Source organism: Uranotaenia lowii, chromosome 1, assembly GCF_029784155.1.
Source record: "Uranotaenia lowii strain MFRU-FL chromosome 1, ASM2978415v1, whole genome shotgun sequence".
NCBI lineage: Eukaryota > Metazoa > Arthropoda > Insecta > Diptera > Culicidae > Uranotaenia > Uranotaenia lowii.
Window position 1 is genome coordinate 21,805,368 of NC_073691.1, and position 18,503 is coordinate 21,823,870.

The 18,503-nt window shown below is 38.8% G+C and overlaps 1 protein-coding gene across 11 annotated transcripts in view; it reads left to right on the forward strand.

The window, feature by feature from the left end:
- LOC129740297 (ubiquitin carboxyl-terminal hydrolase 2) overlaps positions 1-18,503 on the forward strand; it is a 40,495-nt gene that overhangs the window by 13,109 nt on the left and 8,883 nt on the right. For 7 of the 11 annotated variants that reach the window (XM_055731927.1, XM_055731924.1, XM_055731921.1 and 4 more), the window contains 7 exons: positions 6,745-9,281; positions 16,259-16,505; positions 16,585-16,731; positions 16,799-17,021; positions 17,088-17,240; positions 17,301-17,473; positions 17,541-17,693. In XM_055731927.1, coding sequence (XP_055587902.1) covers positions 6,786-9,281; positions 16,259-16,505; positions 16,585-16,731; positions 16,799-17,021; positions 17,088-17,240; positions 17,301-17,473; positions 17,541-17,693 — 3,592 coding nt within the window. In that variant the 5' untranslated portion in view covers positions 6,745-6,785. Of the gene's footprint in view, positions 1-6,495; positions 6,653-6,744; positions 9,282-16,258; positions 16,506-16,584; positions 16,732-16,798; positions 17,022-17,087; positions 17,241-17,300; positions 17,474-17,540; positions 17,694-18,503 lie in introns of those variants that run through there. The other 4 variants (XM_055731929.1, XM_055731928.1, XM_055731931.1 and 1 more) reach the window with 4 other exon arrangements.

Here is an 18,503-nt window from a genome sequence, read left to right on the forward strand (position 1 = left end):
AATCCCGGATATTCGAAAATGGGCATCATTTCGGTTTAATTGTAAGATAGCGCTGCCATTTATGACTGAAAACTAGAGAAATACTGTTTTACTTTTTTTAAATATTAGTATTTATGGATTTGAGCCTGTTTTCTTTGGATTCAAATTCAGCCTCAAATCTATGTTTCATCATTTTGAATCATACTAATGAATTTTAATGAAGAAATTAAGCAGTTTGATAAAGTATTATAGCTCAAATATCAAATTCCTAAACGCTAGAGGTAAGAGATGCTCCTGAACCCCCTTTAAACCTATGAAAACCTTTGGATTCTAGAAAGATCCTTAAAATGCAGTTATCAGTAAATTTCAAGAAATAATCTTGTTTTTGTTGAAAAACACAAGTGGTACTATGCTTATTTCGCTCACTGTAGCTTCGATATCAAAACTTTCGTAATTGTCGTTTTGAAAAAAAAAATCTCATTTGATACGAAAAACGAATAGTTCTGTTGAGTTTTTTAGAGAAACTAAATAACGAACATATCATTTTTCTTCTATTTCTTCCATATTGATGCTCCTTTTGTTTTTGAGTCGATTATTTTCAACCAGATGGATATCAGATTTTCTTTAAGTAGAGGTCTTTTTGATTTTCAAAATGTCACAAAATGCGTTTATCACCAAAGAGATTGGATTCCAGTGAAATCTGGGACAAAACATGTCAAAACAAGTGCAAAGCTGTTTGAAATACCTAGCTTATTTTATTTTGTATCAGATGAACGTCGAATTTGAGCTGCATGTCTGCAAAATAGTTGCCAAAAAAACGATGACCTTTAACTTTAAGCCAGTGTTCCGAAAATCACTCAGAAGAAACACTCATGATAGGTTTCTAGTTGGAAAAATTCAAAGCCGAATGTCGCTGCCTGTAGTTTCCTAGGGAGTCGGCAGAGCGACAATGCGAGGTTAATGTAGGCTTGCTAGATACTTTCAGAGAAAAGCGGGACACAGCGGAAAAAAAGCGGGACATTTAAGAAAATTTTAAAATGAGCCTAATTGTGTAGCCAAACTTATACGTTAACAATCAGCCAAAGTTGTTCACAGAAAGTACACTGAGGTTTTTTTTAACGCAGATTGATTTTGCTCAGTTTTTCTTACATGACATCTATTTACAGTGATTTTTGCACCGTGTTGTTTTCCACGATTCACGCAAATTAACACGTTATTTGAGAGAAAATATTTCAAGTAATTTGTAATTTGTTTAAAAGTTTGAAAACATGAAGAAAACTTCCATCCATCAAAGTATATAAGGACAATGGAGTCGAAAAAGGTGATGTATAATATTTGAAAATTTAACCAAGATTCTGTCGAAAGAGTTTATCTCTAAAATTCTATAATTTATAATTATCTGTAGGCAACTTTAACAAATAATTTTTTCATACATTGGCTTACGTATTGCAAGAACACTTAACTGAATCAGAATCTTACTGTAATGCTAAGAGCTTTAGATTTATTCTGTATTGTCTAATATAAGCTATGAAAAATGCTGCTAATTTGGAGAAAAAGTTGATTAGCAAAATTTCTGTTCATCATAGAAATAAAAGTGAGACTAAAGTTCTAGAGACTAAATAGAGTCTCACCTTGCTTCAGCGTACGGAAACAAACAGACTCCAATTTGACAACTCGATTGCTGATTTTCCAGCAAACTAAATCAATTGCTGGAAAGTCCAGCAATTTGAAAACCGATTGCTGATTTTTCAGCAAAAATGACAAGAACACAATTGAATGCTGAAAAATCCAGCAATTCGAAAACCGATTGCTGGTTTCCAGCAAAAATTTGGATTGCTGAACGTTTCCAGCAAATTTTTTTGCTGGAAATCGAGGCAAAAATTTACAGTGTATGGAATGTAAATAAAATACAAGAAAAATTGTAAAATGAAGTTTAATAGTCATTCTTCAATCCCTGAAAATTTGATAGCAATCGGATGAAAACTCGAATTTTGCGAATCAATTTTGTGTGTGGCAATTTCATCGTGGACACCCTTTACGCCCATATCAAATAGTCAAGCGGGTTCAAATCCGGACTGCTCGGAGGCAAAAGATCCTTCCGTCAAAACTTCATATTCTCCTCCAGCCATCTAGTTGGAAAACAACATTCTCGAATTCATGATTCTCTAAAATGTCCAAATACCTATTCAGTATTAACATTTACTCCAGCATTAATGAAATCAATGAATTTATGAATTTCACATTCTCAGGAACATCCTTAGTCTTCAGTGGTGAAATATACCGATCCGTACGTGAATTGGACACCGGATCAACCGAAAAAAGTTCCTGGTCTGAAAACACGACGATAAGCTACTTCTTCTTTATCTTACACAGCAATCGCTCAAATCGAAGTGCTCTAAAGCTTGCTTGAACAATTGCAATTGCATGTACTTCAGTTATTTATTATTGAATTAAAGATCTTTTTTCAAATACAAATGTAGCTTTTCCTTCATCCTTTACAGAAAAAATACGGATAAAATTATTCGTCACGGTTTCGAAGGGATTCCCGAATTTTTCCTGTAACACGGCTCATTTTAGCTATATTCCTCCAGCTCTTCATCTGAGTGATGTCTTTGACAACCTTTTTCTTTGCCTTGAGTCTCCCCTTCCTAATTGCCCAGTATTTTTCAATAGGGCACAACAAGGGACAGTTGGGTGGGTTAAGGTTTTTCAGAAAAAAAAACTGGACCCCTTTCTCTATATACCATTCTTGAACGACTTTTCTGTAATGATAGCTTGCCAAATTTGGTCAAACAATGCGCGATGGTCCTGGGATCGAATAAACGGCAAAATTCGTTTTTGTAGATACTCTTTTTGGTATAGCTCCGACTTCGTTGTCTTATTTGTAACGAAAACTTTTGTTGTTTTGCCCTGCCAAATCATAAAGTTTCTTGCAAGTTTGTAGGCAAAAACAAATTTAAATTTTGCTGGAACATTCCCCCGAGCCGTTGCTATGTAAAATTTTTGACCTGGGATTTGTCCGAAGTCAGCCTTGACATAGGTTTCATCCTCCATCAGAAGACACCCGTCGAACTTGGTCAGCACCTGGTCGTTGTTTTAGTCCTGTATCAAGTAATTAAGCAGGACACTAAGAGAGGGAAAAATGGTTAGTGTTGACTTCAGATTTTCAACTTTACTTCAGTTTTTTTGGACACTGCTCAAGATATGAAGTTCAGTGATCGTCCGAGAGAACACTTTTTTTTAAATTTACAAATGGTTCTATTAAGGCATTTTATTTTACATATTTTTTTTATGTGCCGAGAGTATTTTTCCTAACTAGGTTAGGTAAGAAGGATCTAATTCAGATCTAATTACAGGAAAGCAAACGGGATTATCTAGAGGTCACGTCCAAGAACTGTTTCCGTCAGGGTCCGGTGGTTGCTTCCTGTAGCTGTTTTTTCGATAGCTACCACTGGTTTTTCGTCTTCCGACCATGTCAGAGTACTTTTAATGTAGGGTACAGAATCCGGCTCGAAGGACCAAAAAAATCCGAAGGTTATTTTAAAATCAAGGGCCCAAAGTTAAGCCCCAGTGAAGTAGAAACGGAATATTTTCATCACACATCTGTTTACAACTTCCCACCGTCAAAAACGCCAAAAAAAACAAGGGCACATCAACGATTATCGATATCACATCATTCGGGATTATCGCGTCATCAACACAATCCATCGTCGACGGCAATGATTCTAGCGTAATTTGATTTTGATTTTCCCAAATAAACTGCCCAGCCAAACAGCCAAACTTTCAATAGAGTTATATTGACACTCAAGAGCGGATTAGGGTTAATAACTACTAGGAAGAAATTTAAATTTAAAGAAAATGTAGCTGCTGTGCTAGGTAAAAAGTAAAGTGATCGTCCGAGAGAGTACTTTTAATGCAGGGTACAGAATCCGGCTCGAAGGACCAACAAAATCCGAATGTTGTTAAACATTATTTTAAGTAGAGTAGACACGGAATCTTTTCATTAGGGGAGATGGAGGCATAATGGCCACCTTAAGGAAAACGGTTATTTAACTATAGAAAATAGCTATAATATGGAGGGTACATTATTGTTTCGTGTTCAGACACTTGAAAAGCCTATTCCCTAACGGGCTGAAACGTGAAAAACTAGATGAAAACGTTAAAAAATGCATTTTAAAAAAATTTGCCAAAAGCTGAAAACCAGCCACTGTGGAGGCATAATGAGAACCCCCCCTGAGGCAGTATGAGCACCATTAATCAGAGCAAGATGTGCGTTTTTGCCGGGAAATCTAGCAGCGAATTCAATTCGATGAAGTCAGGTGAGTCGTAGATTCATCAAACAAAGCAATAACAAAATAATCTAGGTCTGTTTGTAGAATACAAACAATTCACGCACGCTCATACATTAAGTGCTTTGTTCGGAGGATGATGCTACTAGCCGTATAATGTAACAATAAAAAAATTGATCATGAATTGTGAATGGAAAAAATCACCTCGAACAGAAATCTAACTCTAGTCTTTTGATTACCTCTCCGACACCTTACCAATAGGCTAAATTGTCGGATGAAAACTAGTCAAGGTGTGGCGCTATAAATCAATTTTAATTCGCTGCTAGATTCTACGGCAGAAAATGCTCATTATGCCTCGATAATAAGGTGCTCTATATGCCCCTAGTCAACAAATTTAAGTAAAAACGTGTTTTAAAATTGATAAAAGTGAAAAATCAAAAATTTTATGATGGTAAAAATTGAGAAACAATGTGTACATCATGTTGCAGTGCGTACATTATAGATCAAGGTTATTTGAAGATCATAAGAGCTTATTTCGTGGTGCTCAAAAATTATAATATTTTCGTAACTTGAGAACCAAGCTAGTTTTTTTTAAATATCTCTGTAAAGATGATAAGGAGATTCCTTTTTATGTGAAAAATTAATACTATAGGAAGTACGAAACAAATCCTCTTGAAAATTTATTTAAGAAAATACGCACTTTCGTAGAAAAGCGTAGTTCTCATTATGCCTCGGGTGCTCGTTATGCCCTCATCTCCCCTACACATCTGTTCAAAACTTCCACCGTCAAAAACACACAAAAAAAACAAGGGCATATCACATCGATATCACATCATTCAGGATTATCGCGTCATCAACACAATCCATCGTCGACGGCAATGATCCTAGCGTAATTTGATTTTGATTTTCCCAAATAAACTGCCCCGCGTTACACCTTCCGAAAAAAGGAAAGAGGGGAGCCTGTTCTAGCGAATGTTCCAGTCAAACGAACTATTTATTTCATAAATTTTCAGAAGGACGTAAGTAAAAATTTGCTAACCAGTCTGGTTGGTTTCCGGTTCGAGTTGTTACTAATTGAGATGGTTTATATTGTTTAAATAACACTTCTACTTTCTCATAAGACCATTTGGAAAGTTTTATTGGGTTATAAATTTCTCCACCTACACACAAAATTCGCCCACCCTCAGTCGGTCCTGGCTGGCTGGCTGGCTAGCTGACGGACGGTAGCTGTGCCGATACAAGGTTGAACCCGGAGACGTATCGCTCCGACTTTTTTTTGGTTTTATGTGATATAAGTCACATCGCCGGGCGGAAAAATAAACGCTAGGTAGCACGTTGTTAGTTCTCTCTTGGGACGAGCGTGTGAGTAACAGGCAAAAAAAAAACGATCCCCATGCGAGCAGGGGGGCAGCATACCTAATACTAGGTAATAAACCGACCAACTCGCCGTGCCGAGAGTGAGAGTGGTCAAAGAAAAACTTTAACTTTCGGTCGCCGGAATGTTACTATGTACATGTTGTTCTACTTGTCATTGTATAGTACGTTAACCATTTGGGTGTTAGTAGAAGCTATTATTGTAGGCCAAGGTTGAAGCTTGGGGTGCCAAGCATACTCAAAATAAAACACCACAACACAGGTGCCCCAATTAAGTAAAATCAATTGAACATTGAGGATAGAGGTCCTCAAAATATGACGTTCGTTTTATCAATCTGGACAAAATTCTTGCCATGCTTTGATATTTCCAATTCCCCAATAGTGGGCATAACACCCAGGGTAAAATAATAAAAAAAAATATGCTAACGAAGTCTGACACCTCAGAGAACACAGTAGGCATCGGTCGGTTGGATTATTTTTTGTTCGTTGTTTTGTTGCTTCCAAAGAGCTCCGGCTGCTAAACGTGTAAATTGGAAGTAAACATACGGGTTTTCGGCAGAGTTCTTGGGGCTCAGTGATTTGTTGACACTCGCGCGAATGACGTAATACATTGTGGTGTGAATTTTTTCACGTCTAGGCTCACTTGGAGTTTACTCTTTCACTCCCCTTCCGAGTGACGATTTCAGGCCTTCGTTAGCATGTGCGTGGTTGGCTGGTTGGAAACTTCCCACTTCGCCATGTTGCTTGACCTCCTGTCGGAAAACCAACTGGAGCCAAGGTTGATGATTTACAACCTACAATGTACCTGATGTAATGGGATGCGCGGAAGAGGGTCACTCGGGTATCGGCGTTCGTGACGTCACATCTCTTGCGAGGAACCATAATAGAAACCACCTATCACTAGCGCACATAAACAAGAGTGCCCGGTTGCCACGGGCTGGCAGCAGATAACAGTCTTCGTCACAATTTTATGTTGAATCAATAAATTTTCATTTCGGCGTACTTTTGGGGTAAACACGATTTATTGCGACGGAGTTTTCCCGATTTGTGTGCAAGATAAGTGAAACTAATCAGAGGTGTTTTTCTGTTTCGGTATTTTCAGAAAGTTACTGTTGATCCCAGCGGACTTGGAAGCAGTCTAATATGCCGGTTATATCGCCATATTCGTCCAGTGGCAGTAGTTACATCTCTCCAACGTATCGCTCCAGCTACACGGGTCGATCGAGCCTTAGCTTCAGTAGCGCAAGCCCTAGCAGCAGTTATCGGAGAAGCTCGTACCGCAATGATCTTTCGAGTTCGTACTCTTCGGCGTATTCTTCGTACCGATCGCACAGAACAGCGGATATCGAAACCTCTTCGGCACTAACCACAAACTCTACTCCAACCGCTGCTAACGATAAAGAATCCGGAGTAGAAACTAGCAATAGCAGCAGTACCACAGTTAATAATATCAAAGACACCTCCACTAGTAGCACCTCCACAACCAACCGTCCAAGCCGATACACCTCGAGCTACAGTTATAGCTCTCCCTTGAGTAGAGACTACAGCTCACGGATCAGTTCTCGATCTTCCGACGACAGGCGTCTCTCATTTCGGGATCGCGAAAACAACTATCTGTGCGCCGGTGGGAACTCCACGTCGAGCTACATTTCGAATCTCCGCAGCACAGCACTCAGCGGTGCAGAAGTGTACCAAAAATACAGCATCTCGAACTACAAACCGAACAACCTAGATCGTTTCTCTTCGTCGTCATCGGCGGCGGACTCCTCCTCGTCGTCAAAGTCACTGCTCAAAGCACCCTCACCGTCAAACGGCACCACGGCATTGGATATCAGTAAGGTAAACAACATTCCCGCTAAAGATAGAAACAGTAACATTGATGCATCATCGGTCATTGTCGCCAGCAATAATAACAACTCAACTAACACTAATGGCACTACCACAACCAGTGTTGCTAATACACCATTCCAACAACTAGAAACAACTACTAACTGCAAGCCCACAGTAATAGCTAACAAGAATACGGGCGCCAAACCGGCTAGCGGTGCAGCATGTTTTCTCAATGTCCGTTCAGAAATCTCCACAAGTTGCAATAGTATCTCTGCTATCACCACAATTACTACCACCACGACAACTACCACTACAATTACTACCACTACCTCCTCCACATCCACTTCCGTTTTACTGTCATCATCGTCATCATCTTCGGTGCTGTACGATACACCATCGGCTACAACAACCACTGCTCGAATACGGAAAACAGGTGGTAGCGGCTTCGGCGGCAGTGGCATTCCTACACATCATCGCGCTCAACGTCCCGAAGCGACGATCAACCTCGCTGGACAACTCACTACTAGGTTGCGCCCAGCAAAGCCTCCACTACCGAAATCTCCCCTCAGTACCCTTTCTCAGTCGAACGGACGCAGCAAGGAGCCGCTAGGGTCATCCCTTCATCGACACCCCAACTTTCTCAAACACGAGTGCGATTTGATCCGGAAGGAGCTTAGCAAGAGTACCACCGAACTGGCTGTCCGAAACAGCTCAACCGCACCCGCATCAGCAGCCATGAAAACCACTACCCTGGGGTCGTCGATAACTAACCTCCACGAAACCGCCAAAGAGCGAAAAACTAGCAGCAACTTCCTCGCGAAGCTAGACACCCACAAAGCTAAGCCTATTCTGCCACCCGTCAAGAACCAGCCCAAAGATCATGAAGATGATGACAAAAAGCATAGAGATCACCATCCGAACCACCACAATCATCAAAAACTGCAGCTAGCAAAGTCTACGGCTGGCATCGAGTTACTAAAACCTTCTTCAAACACCTCAGTCATTTCCGAATGTACTCAAAAAAATGATAATTCTTTTTTCAAACTATCATCTTCACCGCCATCCTCGTCAACAACTTCGACTACGTCAACCACCACAACCACAACTACAACAGAGTCGCTAAAATCAGCCTCCCCTTGTTCACCATCAACAACTGCAACTCGCTCTAGCAATACCACTAGTTCTTACTCTTCCAATTCTCGTTCCGCCGTCGTCGGCAACATGAAATCGCTGCGAATCTCCGCCGAACTTGACGAACCGATCACGCAGGTCACGTACAGGCTGCGACAGCCGGCCGCGATCGGCGGCAGCAATGGCACGTCCAGCTCCAATACCACTCCCAAGTTCATAGCCACGGCTTCGGTAACTACCGACGATCACGACGACGAAAACGACAGTGAATACCACGTCACAACTACAATCAAACTGAAGGGAAAACCTAGCATAGCTAAGAATTACAACAGCACAAGTAACAGTAGTGGTTGCACCAACGGAATCAATAACAACAACAATAACAATGACAGCGGTAACGACAGTGAGAATGACCTAGCCAAAGGCAGACCGTACAGAAACGGCACTGGCAGCAACCCCGAATTCACCACCAGTAGCAGCATCCGAATCAATGGAAACAGCAACAATAACAACTACAGAAACAACAATAACGGCGACGCTAGAAGCAACGGCGATGACCCACGGAACGATAGCGGCGGAGGCAGTGACGACGACGACGACGAAGCGCTAGCAACTTCCGCTAACGCCGCAGTGGACAAAGAATCGAAAACCGAAAATGACGATGATAAGGTTTCTTATGTAAGTAGCTTCCTTCTATCGGAACTAAATCTCCGGGCTTAAACCGCTCTAAGTAGAATAATTCAAGTGCTCGTGCGCGCCTTTTCGTCACCCTTCCGCTTAACCTTTCTGTTGGCCTCCTCTCGAGTCTCCTCAAGTAAAAAGACCCCCTTTCGTAATGTAAACAGTGTTGTCCTTCTTCCCCTATTCATGCTGACCGACTACTAATTTCATTAACAGCTACAATAGGTAGACATTAGAGTGGCTCGAATCAGTCAAAGGTTGAGAACAAAAACATTTAAGGTTGAAATTTGATATGGGACCCCTTATTCCGAGATTACAAAATAAATTTTTTTGATCGAAAGTTTGTGGACATTTTTGAACAAAAAAGTTAAACAAAAATTATGTTTAGAATAAGAGAAAGAGCTTATTCACTGTTTTGGGGTCTGGCTGGACCCGGCCATCTCCGAAATATCACCAAAACCTTACCTTTTCAAACTCGTCACTCCTCAACTACATATCTCAGGTGACGATAAAAACCCCGTGCTAAGTGTTAATAAAAGATTTTTTTTTGTAAACATTGTAACCATGACAATTCGTGATGTCAGTTGCATTTTCAAACAAACAACCATCATCGCTATACTAGCGAAAACTAGAGAAAAAAAAATCATTGCCAACTGCTGTTTACGATTCTCGCCTAGTATACATGAACATCCTGGAAAGTGACGTAGGCTTTGTTTACCTTTTTACTTTTTGAATAACAAGTTCTCGAATAGTGTGCGTGTTTGTTTGTCACCTTTCACGGTAACTCATTGGTCACTCTTCAGTTACATTTTTTGACACATTTTTGGTCACTTAAGTCACTATTTTTAATAACTTTTATACAAATAATCCGTTGAATCGATTATTCGTAATTTTACGACTCAATTTTTTTTCATAATAACGGGTTTTATCGATGTTTATTTTTAGTCTAATTCAATGAAACTGTATTGCTTTGGCTTTTTTTTAATTATCTTAAAGTTAAATAACTGAAAAAAGTGAAGTTTTTAATTTCTGTGTGTTCAAATAGTTAACTTTTTATCGGATTGGAAATGGAAGATTTTGAGCTTATGCAATAGATAGAATGTGGAATTCTTCAAGAGAATGAATTGGTACATCAATTTGTTTAAATAAACATTTTTTGAAAAGGTTTTTCAAAAGGCTTTCTAAAGTCTTATATATTTTTGCTTCGTAAATTGGACTCGAGTATTTCTAGCTTGGACGTTTTACTACACATATAGAGCGTTTCAATACAGGTTTGGAATTTATTATTCACAATTCAACATGTACAATATTTTTTGTTTTGGTTCTTGTAACTAAAAAAATCTAAGATAAGTTCTTCGACAAAGTTGTTCAGCAATAAATTTCATTTTATTTTAAGAGTTTAAAATTGGCAGATAGCTCGGTTCCAGAATAGAAATAACTATCATGCTCTTTTTCGAAATAAAAAAAAAAACCGTAATACCCTATTTAAATGATAGAGATATGGATGAGATTTGAACTTAAACTATTTGTTTGATTAAAACCTCAGGACCTGAAAAATCAAATAACTGTTTTTAAAATAAACAGAACTGACAAATTGATCTGGTTGTAATTTTTGAAGTCCCCATCGATGTAATTTTTGACTTGATGGGGTCACTTATTTTGCCCTTATTTGATATAAAAGTAACTATTTTGCTCTCCTTTTTTGCCTCGTGGTCGCATCTAGCTAGCCCTGAGGTATCATAAAGGTCATTTTCCTTATGGTCATTTGTTTTTATTATTTTTATTAAAAAAAACATAAATTGGAATTTCTTATGTCTTATTTGTAAAGTGTACAAATTCAGTTAACTGACTGCTACTGAATTGAAAAAATAATAAATATGGTAAAATAATCTTGAAATTACCAACTTTTCAACATATTCATTAAAATTCGAAAAGATTCCGAGGAACTGAAAATATCGGCATTTTCAGATTAAAACGACGAGTAAATGTTTATTTTTGCTGGTTACTGTATATGGAGTTCGAAGTAGGCCTTGGTTCAAAAAGCAACTAAAAAAAATTTCTCCTGCCAAATTCCTGAAATTTTTTTCATGATTAGTAATAAAATAAGAAAAATTAAATGATCCTGTAAAGTGCACATTAGGAGAAACCTGCCATCCATCAGTTTTAAAAACGATCCAGATATGTGAAAAACTAAGGAGGAACTTATTCAGGAAATTATTCAGGAGCTAAGTATCTTTGAATCTTTTTAAACTTTGATGTTTGTCGGTTGATGGACAGTTCGTTTTTTCTCGCGTTACGTTTCGGGCACATGAATTTCTTTCTAAAATGCTGCTCTACAATGTTACCTTATAATTTTTGCGTATGACGATTAGTGCTAGGCGGTGAATGAGAATGTTATTTGAGAATAGACTAGCTGTTTCACTAAATGGTGGGTGGAAAATATAAAAAGTTTATTAATTTTCCACCTTTTCTTTGTGGTTACTGAAATGTTTATTTAATTCGTATAAATATTTGAAACGATTTGGACCGTTTAATTTAAAAACCAAGCTTGTTAAGTTGATGATAGTTGAGAAATTTTGTTTTTAAAGAAGTAAACGGCAATTTGTTTCAGTTCTTGAAATATATTGAATTAATTTTCTATGGCATCATTTAAAACGCATACTCCTAATAAATATTTGAAGTCAGGTAAAAAACGATATTTGAAAAGACAAGTCAAAGAAAGCTGATTGATGAATTTGTGATATAATTAAAAGATTTAGTTTTCCAGTAAGTCTTAAATCAGTTTTAAAATGACATCAGTTTTAAAAAATCATCTGAATTGATGAATTTCAATATGAAACACAGGAGCCTAGGAGAATAGGATTTTAACCCAGATTGCATAACACTAGTCAAAAGTGTTTCCTGATCATATCCTTTTACCCAATCCACACACAAAATTGTTTGCTAGGATGCAGAGGTGACCTCGGTCCTAAAGCGTGAATTATTATTCTTTCAATCCTTTTTCTCTATTTTCCTTCTATCCATTGACTACTAGGACGTGGCCGGCGCCGTTATTGATGTGTAAAGAGAGAGCATAAGTTTTGTTCATTGTGAATGTGCTGTCAATCCCAGATACCATTCATTTGACCTCTGGACAAAATTAATGGCCTCGGTCAATTACGGAGTAGCAACCATTGGCGATGTGGAATTCATTCTACTGAGCCACGCTTGCGATCATGGAATTTGAAATGCGTTTGTTTCAATATCGATAAAAAAAATAAATTTAAAGGTTGACGAAGCTTATAAGGAACTATTGATTAAGAATATTTTTCATGTAGCATTTCAAGTTCAATGATTTAAGGTGGATGTGAGTAGTCAATCAAGCTAAGCTAGGCTAAGCTAAGCTATTTTTGCTGGTTACTGTATATAAGGGTGGTCATGGACGTATGGAAAAAAATTCACGATCGAATTTCGCAAACCGACCATATATAGGGGAGAGGCGGGCTATATGCGCATATTAAGAAAAGCACTCATTTTCTCCCATATCCCAATAGATAGGAGTCTGAAAACTATGAACACATGAGCGGACATCTGTTTTATATATGTTAGAACAATTTTTCTGTTAAAATCTCTAACAGTTTTTGTGAAAATAATTTTATAATAAAAGAAGTCAAAATAGCCGATTTCCGAAACTGGCGGGCTAAATGCGCATATTTATGTTTTTAGCTATATTTCATTAACACTTGCAATATTTTGATATAGTTCAATTTAAAATAGTAGAAACGGATGTTAAGCATACGTCATGGCTGAAATTTTGGTGAAATTTTTCAAATCACTAGTTCTTCTGCATGAAACATAGTTAAGTATGCCATATGTCCATATTTCATGGTAATATTTTGTTCATATCGTATTTATATCGGATCAGTATGAAGTTCTGCTTTTTTCGCTGTAAGATCGTGATTTGAGCGTAGATTTAATGTTTAAATGATAAAAAGTGAAAAATTGTAAGACTAATCCATTTTTCTTGATATAGGCATTTAACCTTCCTTGATATGGGCATTCAGAACATGTCTCTTATTCCAATATCTTATCATTTACAACTTTGCCGAAAGCTTCAATTTGTTGAATTTCCGATTTCCAGATGAATAAGAAAGAAAAACCATTAAAATTTTTGTTCACAGAATCTGTACGCACGATAATTAAAGTTCAATATATTATAACAAAACTGACAAAAATCTTGTTTGAATTTTTAATTTTTTTTGGCTTTATATAACCATCAAACTTCTTTATGCCATGCATCAATAGCGTATTACCATCAAACTGCACTGATTAGATACGTTGAATCTCCAGCCATATCGTCAATCGGCTGTATGCGCATATTACCCAACATGCGCATTTAGGAACACTTCCCCTCACCTGTGCAAAAATTCAGCTCAATCGCACTTGTGCAAAAATTCAGCTCAATCGCACTTGATTAAGGGATTCCTCAAAGCGCTCAAAGTTTCGGGTTTTTTACCCTAAAAAATCACCAAAAGGGGGGCAAAGGAATTAGGTAAAAATGAAATTTTAATTTGAATGCCAAACGAACTCAAAATGCATAACATGTCAAAATCTGGTGTTATCTCGAAAACATTTTTTTGTCAAAAATCGACTTAGGAATTTTAAAAATCACGAAAGAGGGGGCCAAAGGAAATCCGGAAAATCGAAATACTAAATTGGATGCCAAATGATTTAGAAATGCATGAAACGTCAAAATCTGTTTTTTTTTTGCCAAAAATCGCCTTTCTGGGACTTTTGATAATTTTCCGAAAAACGTCCGAAAAACGATAGGGCGGAATTGAGGGCAGTTGGTTGGGTAGATGTCCTTTAGGGTGTCCACCCCGTTGTCCCGACACCGCTGTAGTACCTTTTTGCTGTAGTGGCAGCTTGTCGAATCTGGCCAAAACTTTACTGGTCCTTTGTGAGATCCAATGTACGGAAGAATACGTTTTCTCAGGCAGTCCTCCTTGTACATTTTGGAATCCATGGCCTTGTTTGTCACAAAAACCGGGTTTTTTCGTCCGCAGCTGCAAATGTTTTGCCAGATCAAACACTTTCTTGCAAACTTATCGGCAAAAACTAATTTGAACTTGCCGGGGCCATCACCCCGACCAGTGGCTTTATAAAATTTTTGGCCAGTAAGCTGCCCAAAATCCATCTTCACGTACGTTTCGTAATCCATGAGGATGCATTCGTCGTACTTCGTTAAAACCTTGTTGTATAAGTTCCGGCCACGTCCTTTGGCTACTACATACTGCTTCAATGTCCGGTTTGGCAGATTACTGGCCCCGATAAGATCGTATTTCTTCGCGCAGACGAATCCTTCTGACGGTGCCCCGGTCGGCATTGAATTTCTTGACGATGTCATAGTCCGACTTTCCTGGGTTTACCTTGATCGTTCTCAACACCTTCAAATGCAGTTTCCGATCCTTAGTCCCTCTATGATGCTTATATATCACATGATATTCACACCATTGGAGTTTGTCAACCAGGAGTTTTTAGAGCTTTTGTTCCTTTGCAAATCTGAGCCACCCTAATGAACATGTTCTGTCCCGAAGAATGTACCTGTTAATCTGTCCTTCCGCATTAGGGCCTTCTAATTACCCTTGCCCTCTGCTTCGCCACCTTACGCGCGTGCCGTTTATGCGCAACAGTTTTTCGGTAACAAGTTTTTTTTGTTCCGTGACGCGCGGATCGAACGCTTACGGGAATAGTATGGGAGAGTGGGGAATCATGGGCCCCTTTTTTTCGTTGTTCCATAACTTCTTTATTTCAAAAGATAAATAAAAAATAAAAAATAGTATGGTTTTCTACATTTTCAAGGTATCATAAGGTATTTTTTTAAATTTTTTAATAAGTTATTTTTCCCAAATTCTGACTGTTTGAAAAAAAGCAATATTTTTTGGATTTTTAAAAATGGTGGGGAATCGTGGGCCACCAAATCCAAATTGACCAAATGACATGCAAAGTTTATGAGTTGACCCAAAACTGTGATTTCCTTATTCATTTCGTTATTTAAAAGCAATTTCAGATAATGAAATAAAAAAGAGAGCTGTGTATGATCGCATAGATTCCAAAACCTGGCTCGCGTACGTTTTGGCAAAATTTCTTATATAGGATGGACAAAATATTTTTCATAACTCTTCATTTGGCATAAGAAAACTTTGCAGATAGGAAAAACGTATTTTATGTTCTGAATGTGTATAAAAACACAAAAATATAGGTGATTCAAGATGTGTGGCCCACGATTCCCCACAAGCTATGATTTGCAAACTGGTTGCGTTTGTGTGACTTATTGATGTTTCATCAAAAATTCCTTTTCCACGTGAAAGATCATGACAAAACAAAGATCATAAGCGTATGAGCATATTTTTGTTATACACTTTAGGTTTCCCATCGATGAAATTAGCGGGTGTTTTTTTTTAATTATGTAAGTAAATTTTTCTAACTTTTTTTAGCTTGATAAATAAAAGAAGCATTTGATGCGTATTTCAGTCAACAACATATAGGAATACATGCTCACGCAAAGCGACGACGATGACAATTGGTTTGAGATTTTTATCTCAACACACATCTCAGATATTAAAAGTGGCCCACGTTTCCTCATGGCCCACGATACCCCACTCTCCCCTACCTTATAGTTATATCACCTAACTACCTGCACCTTGCCCTTCAACGCATCACTGTTGCATGCGAACATCAGCCTATACATATGTACATATATGAGTGGCGAACTTCTATCCACATAAGACAGTTATGCAGCATATGGGAGGAAAGTAGTCTGCTTAATGTAGTGCACAAGCCTTCTAATATTGGCTTCTGCTATAGGAACCTCACCTGCGTCTTCGCTTGAGAGTTGCTATCCGTATCACATCTATTTGCGGATTGATTTTTTCTTACTAGCTTTTTTTTTCTTCCGGAAAACAATAACAAAAAAAAAATCTTTGCTTCCGTAGCTCCGCGTCGGAACTTCCTCCAAAGCACTTCACTCGACTAGTCCGGTAGGCATCAGCGGCAGCAGCAGCAGCTTCAGGGGCCGAACTAGCGAGTACAATTCCGGCCTAGGTAGCAGTAGCGGAACCTATCGCAGTACCGGCCTCGGAACTTCACCGTCGTCCTCCTCTACAGTACAAAAACTCAACAACAGCTATGAGGACACGACGGATGCGGTCTGCCGGACAACCGGAGACAGCCGGAAGGAGGGTGAGTTTCCACTTTGCAGTTCGTTGAGGCGTTAGGATCCTGGTTTTAAAATCTCGCCATTTCTCATTTTTCTTTGTAGGTCTCTGTGGACTCTGGAACATTGGTAATACCTGCTTCATGAACTCAATAATTCAGTGCCTAAGCCATACCCGGGAGCTGACCAGCTACCTACGAAATCAACCAACCACGGAGCGGGGAACCACCAAGGACCACAAGATCCTGGCTGGTACGTTCAACCCTTTTCCTGATGAGCTATCTCCAGAGATTAACATTACCTTTTCCTAAACCAATAGAATACACCAAACTGATTAAAGACATGTGGAGCGGAACAACGCGAAGCGTCAACCCGTCCGAGATGAAGTACGCGTTCTCGAGCAAGCACCGGATGTACTCCGGTTCGGCCCAGCAGGACGCCCAGGAGTTCCTACGGTTTTTCATCGATTCGCTGCACGGTGCCCTTAATGTTTCGGTCAAGCGAGAACCCATGCCCAAGGAAATGGAGGATGATGAAATTGAGTGAGTTACTGAATACCTGGTACCTGGTACCTAAGAACTGAAAATTTTACGTATCAACCGTTTCAGTGCCCGTATCAAGGCCAACATGATGTGGGAATGGTACTCCAAGGTCGAGAACTCACTGATCAAGGACCTGTTCGTTGGGATGCTGCGAAGCACTCTCAAGTGTACCGTGTGCAATAGCGAGAGCGTGACATTTGACCCGTTCTGGGATTTGAGGTGAACTTCCGTTACGATTACCTAACAGTTAAATTAAAACACATCCCATGACCATTTTAGTCTGCCGCTTCCATCGACCAACTCCCGTTGTAAGCTCGAAAACTGTCTGGATGTGTTCGTCAAGGAAGAAGTGATGGATGGGATCGATCAGCCGACCTGTTTCCGCTGCAAGACCCGAAGGAAATGCACCAAGAGCATGACGATCGAGCGGTTCCCCAAATATCTGGTGATACGTGAGTCGACTTCTATGGTGAACATTGTCGAACAACCTTCTCACTAGATTTTTTGTCACCATTTTAGATTTGAAACGATTCTCGGAAACCCGGTGGAGCAAGCTGACCAACGTGATCGAATTTCCGACCGGGGAGCGCGAGTTGAACCTAGCGCCGTACGCCTCCCAGGACAATTCCGGCCCGGTGTACTTCTCGCTGTACGGAATTTCGAACCACATGGGTGAGTGCGTCCTCGCGGTACTCGCATGTATTTTTTCTTCCAGATATTTATACATTTCGAAAACTGTCCAAAATCATGTATCATGTATAACATTATATGGAGAACAAATCAGACTTTACTTCTTGGTAATTTCCTACTGTCGAAAAAACTGAAATTATTTAAGCATGAATGTTCATAGTCTGTCAAATTCTCTTTCAAAGCGAGATTTTCAACCTCAAATTTTTGAATCTTTTGCATACTTTTGGTACTTAGACGAGACCTTTGCCTTCGCCCATCCAAACTGACTTATGAACTCTACGTCGCTAGAAAAATGGAAGATCCACACAACGTTCTACAACAAAGCACGCTGATGCTCAATGTGAAATCTGATTTGACGGCTAGTACATACAAACAAATATCTCTTGAAATATTTTCACCTTTGATAAATTATTTATCATGCTATAATATTGATAAAAGATGTTGCATGCTGGGTTGTCCGCTTTATTCTTGTAATCTTCAATAAATTTTCGAGCATAAATATTTTCAAGTGGTATACGTACCTAGATAGAATCATTTTGAAACGAATTCAATAAACAGCTTATCAAAAGAACACTCGCTTATGGCTCCCTTGAAGAATTCTTGAGGAAAATTTATAGGGTTTATAACGCACGGAATCGACAAATACGAACACTGTCGTTTTCCAGCAATTAAGTAATAATATATTTGCCTCGACATTTAGTTGAGCTGGAGCCTTCAAAATTATTTTGTTTCAGTTTATGTTAGCCTATCCATTACAAAGAAGATTGCAAAGAAATTTTGTTTACATGTCTA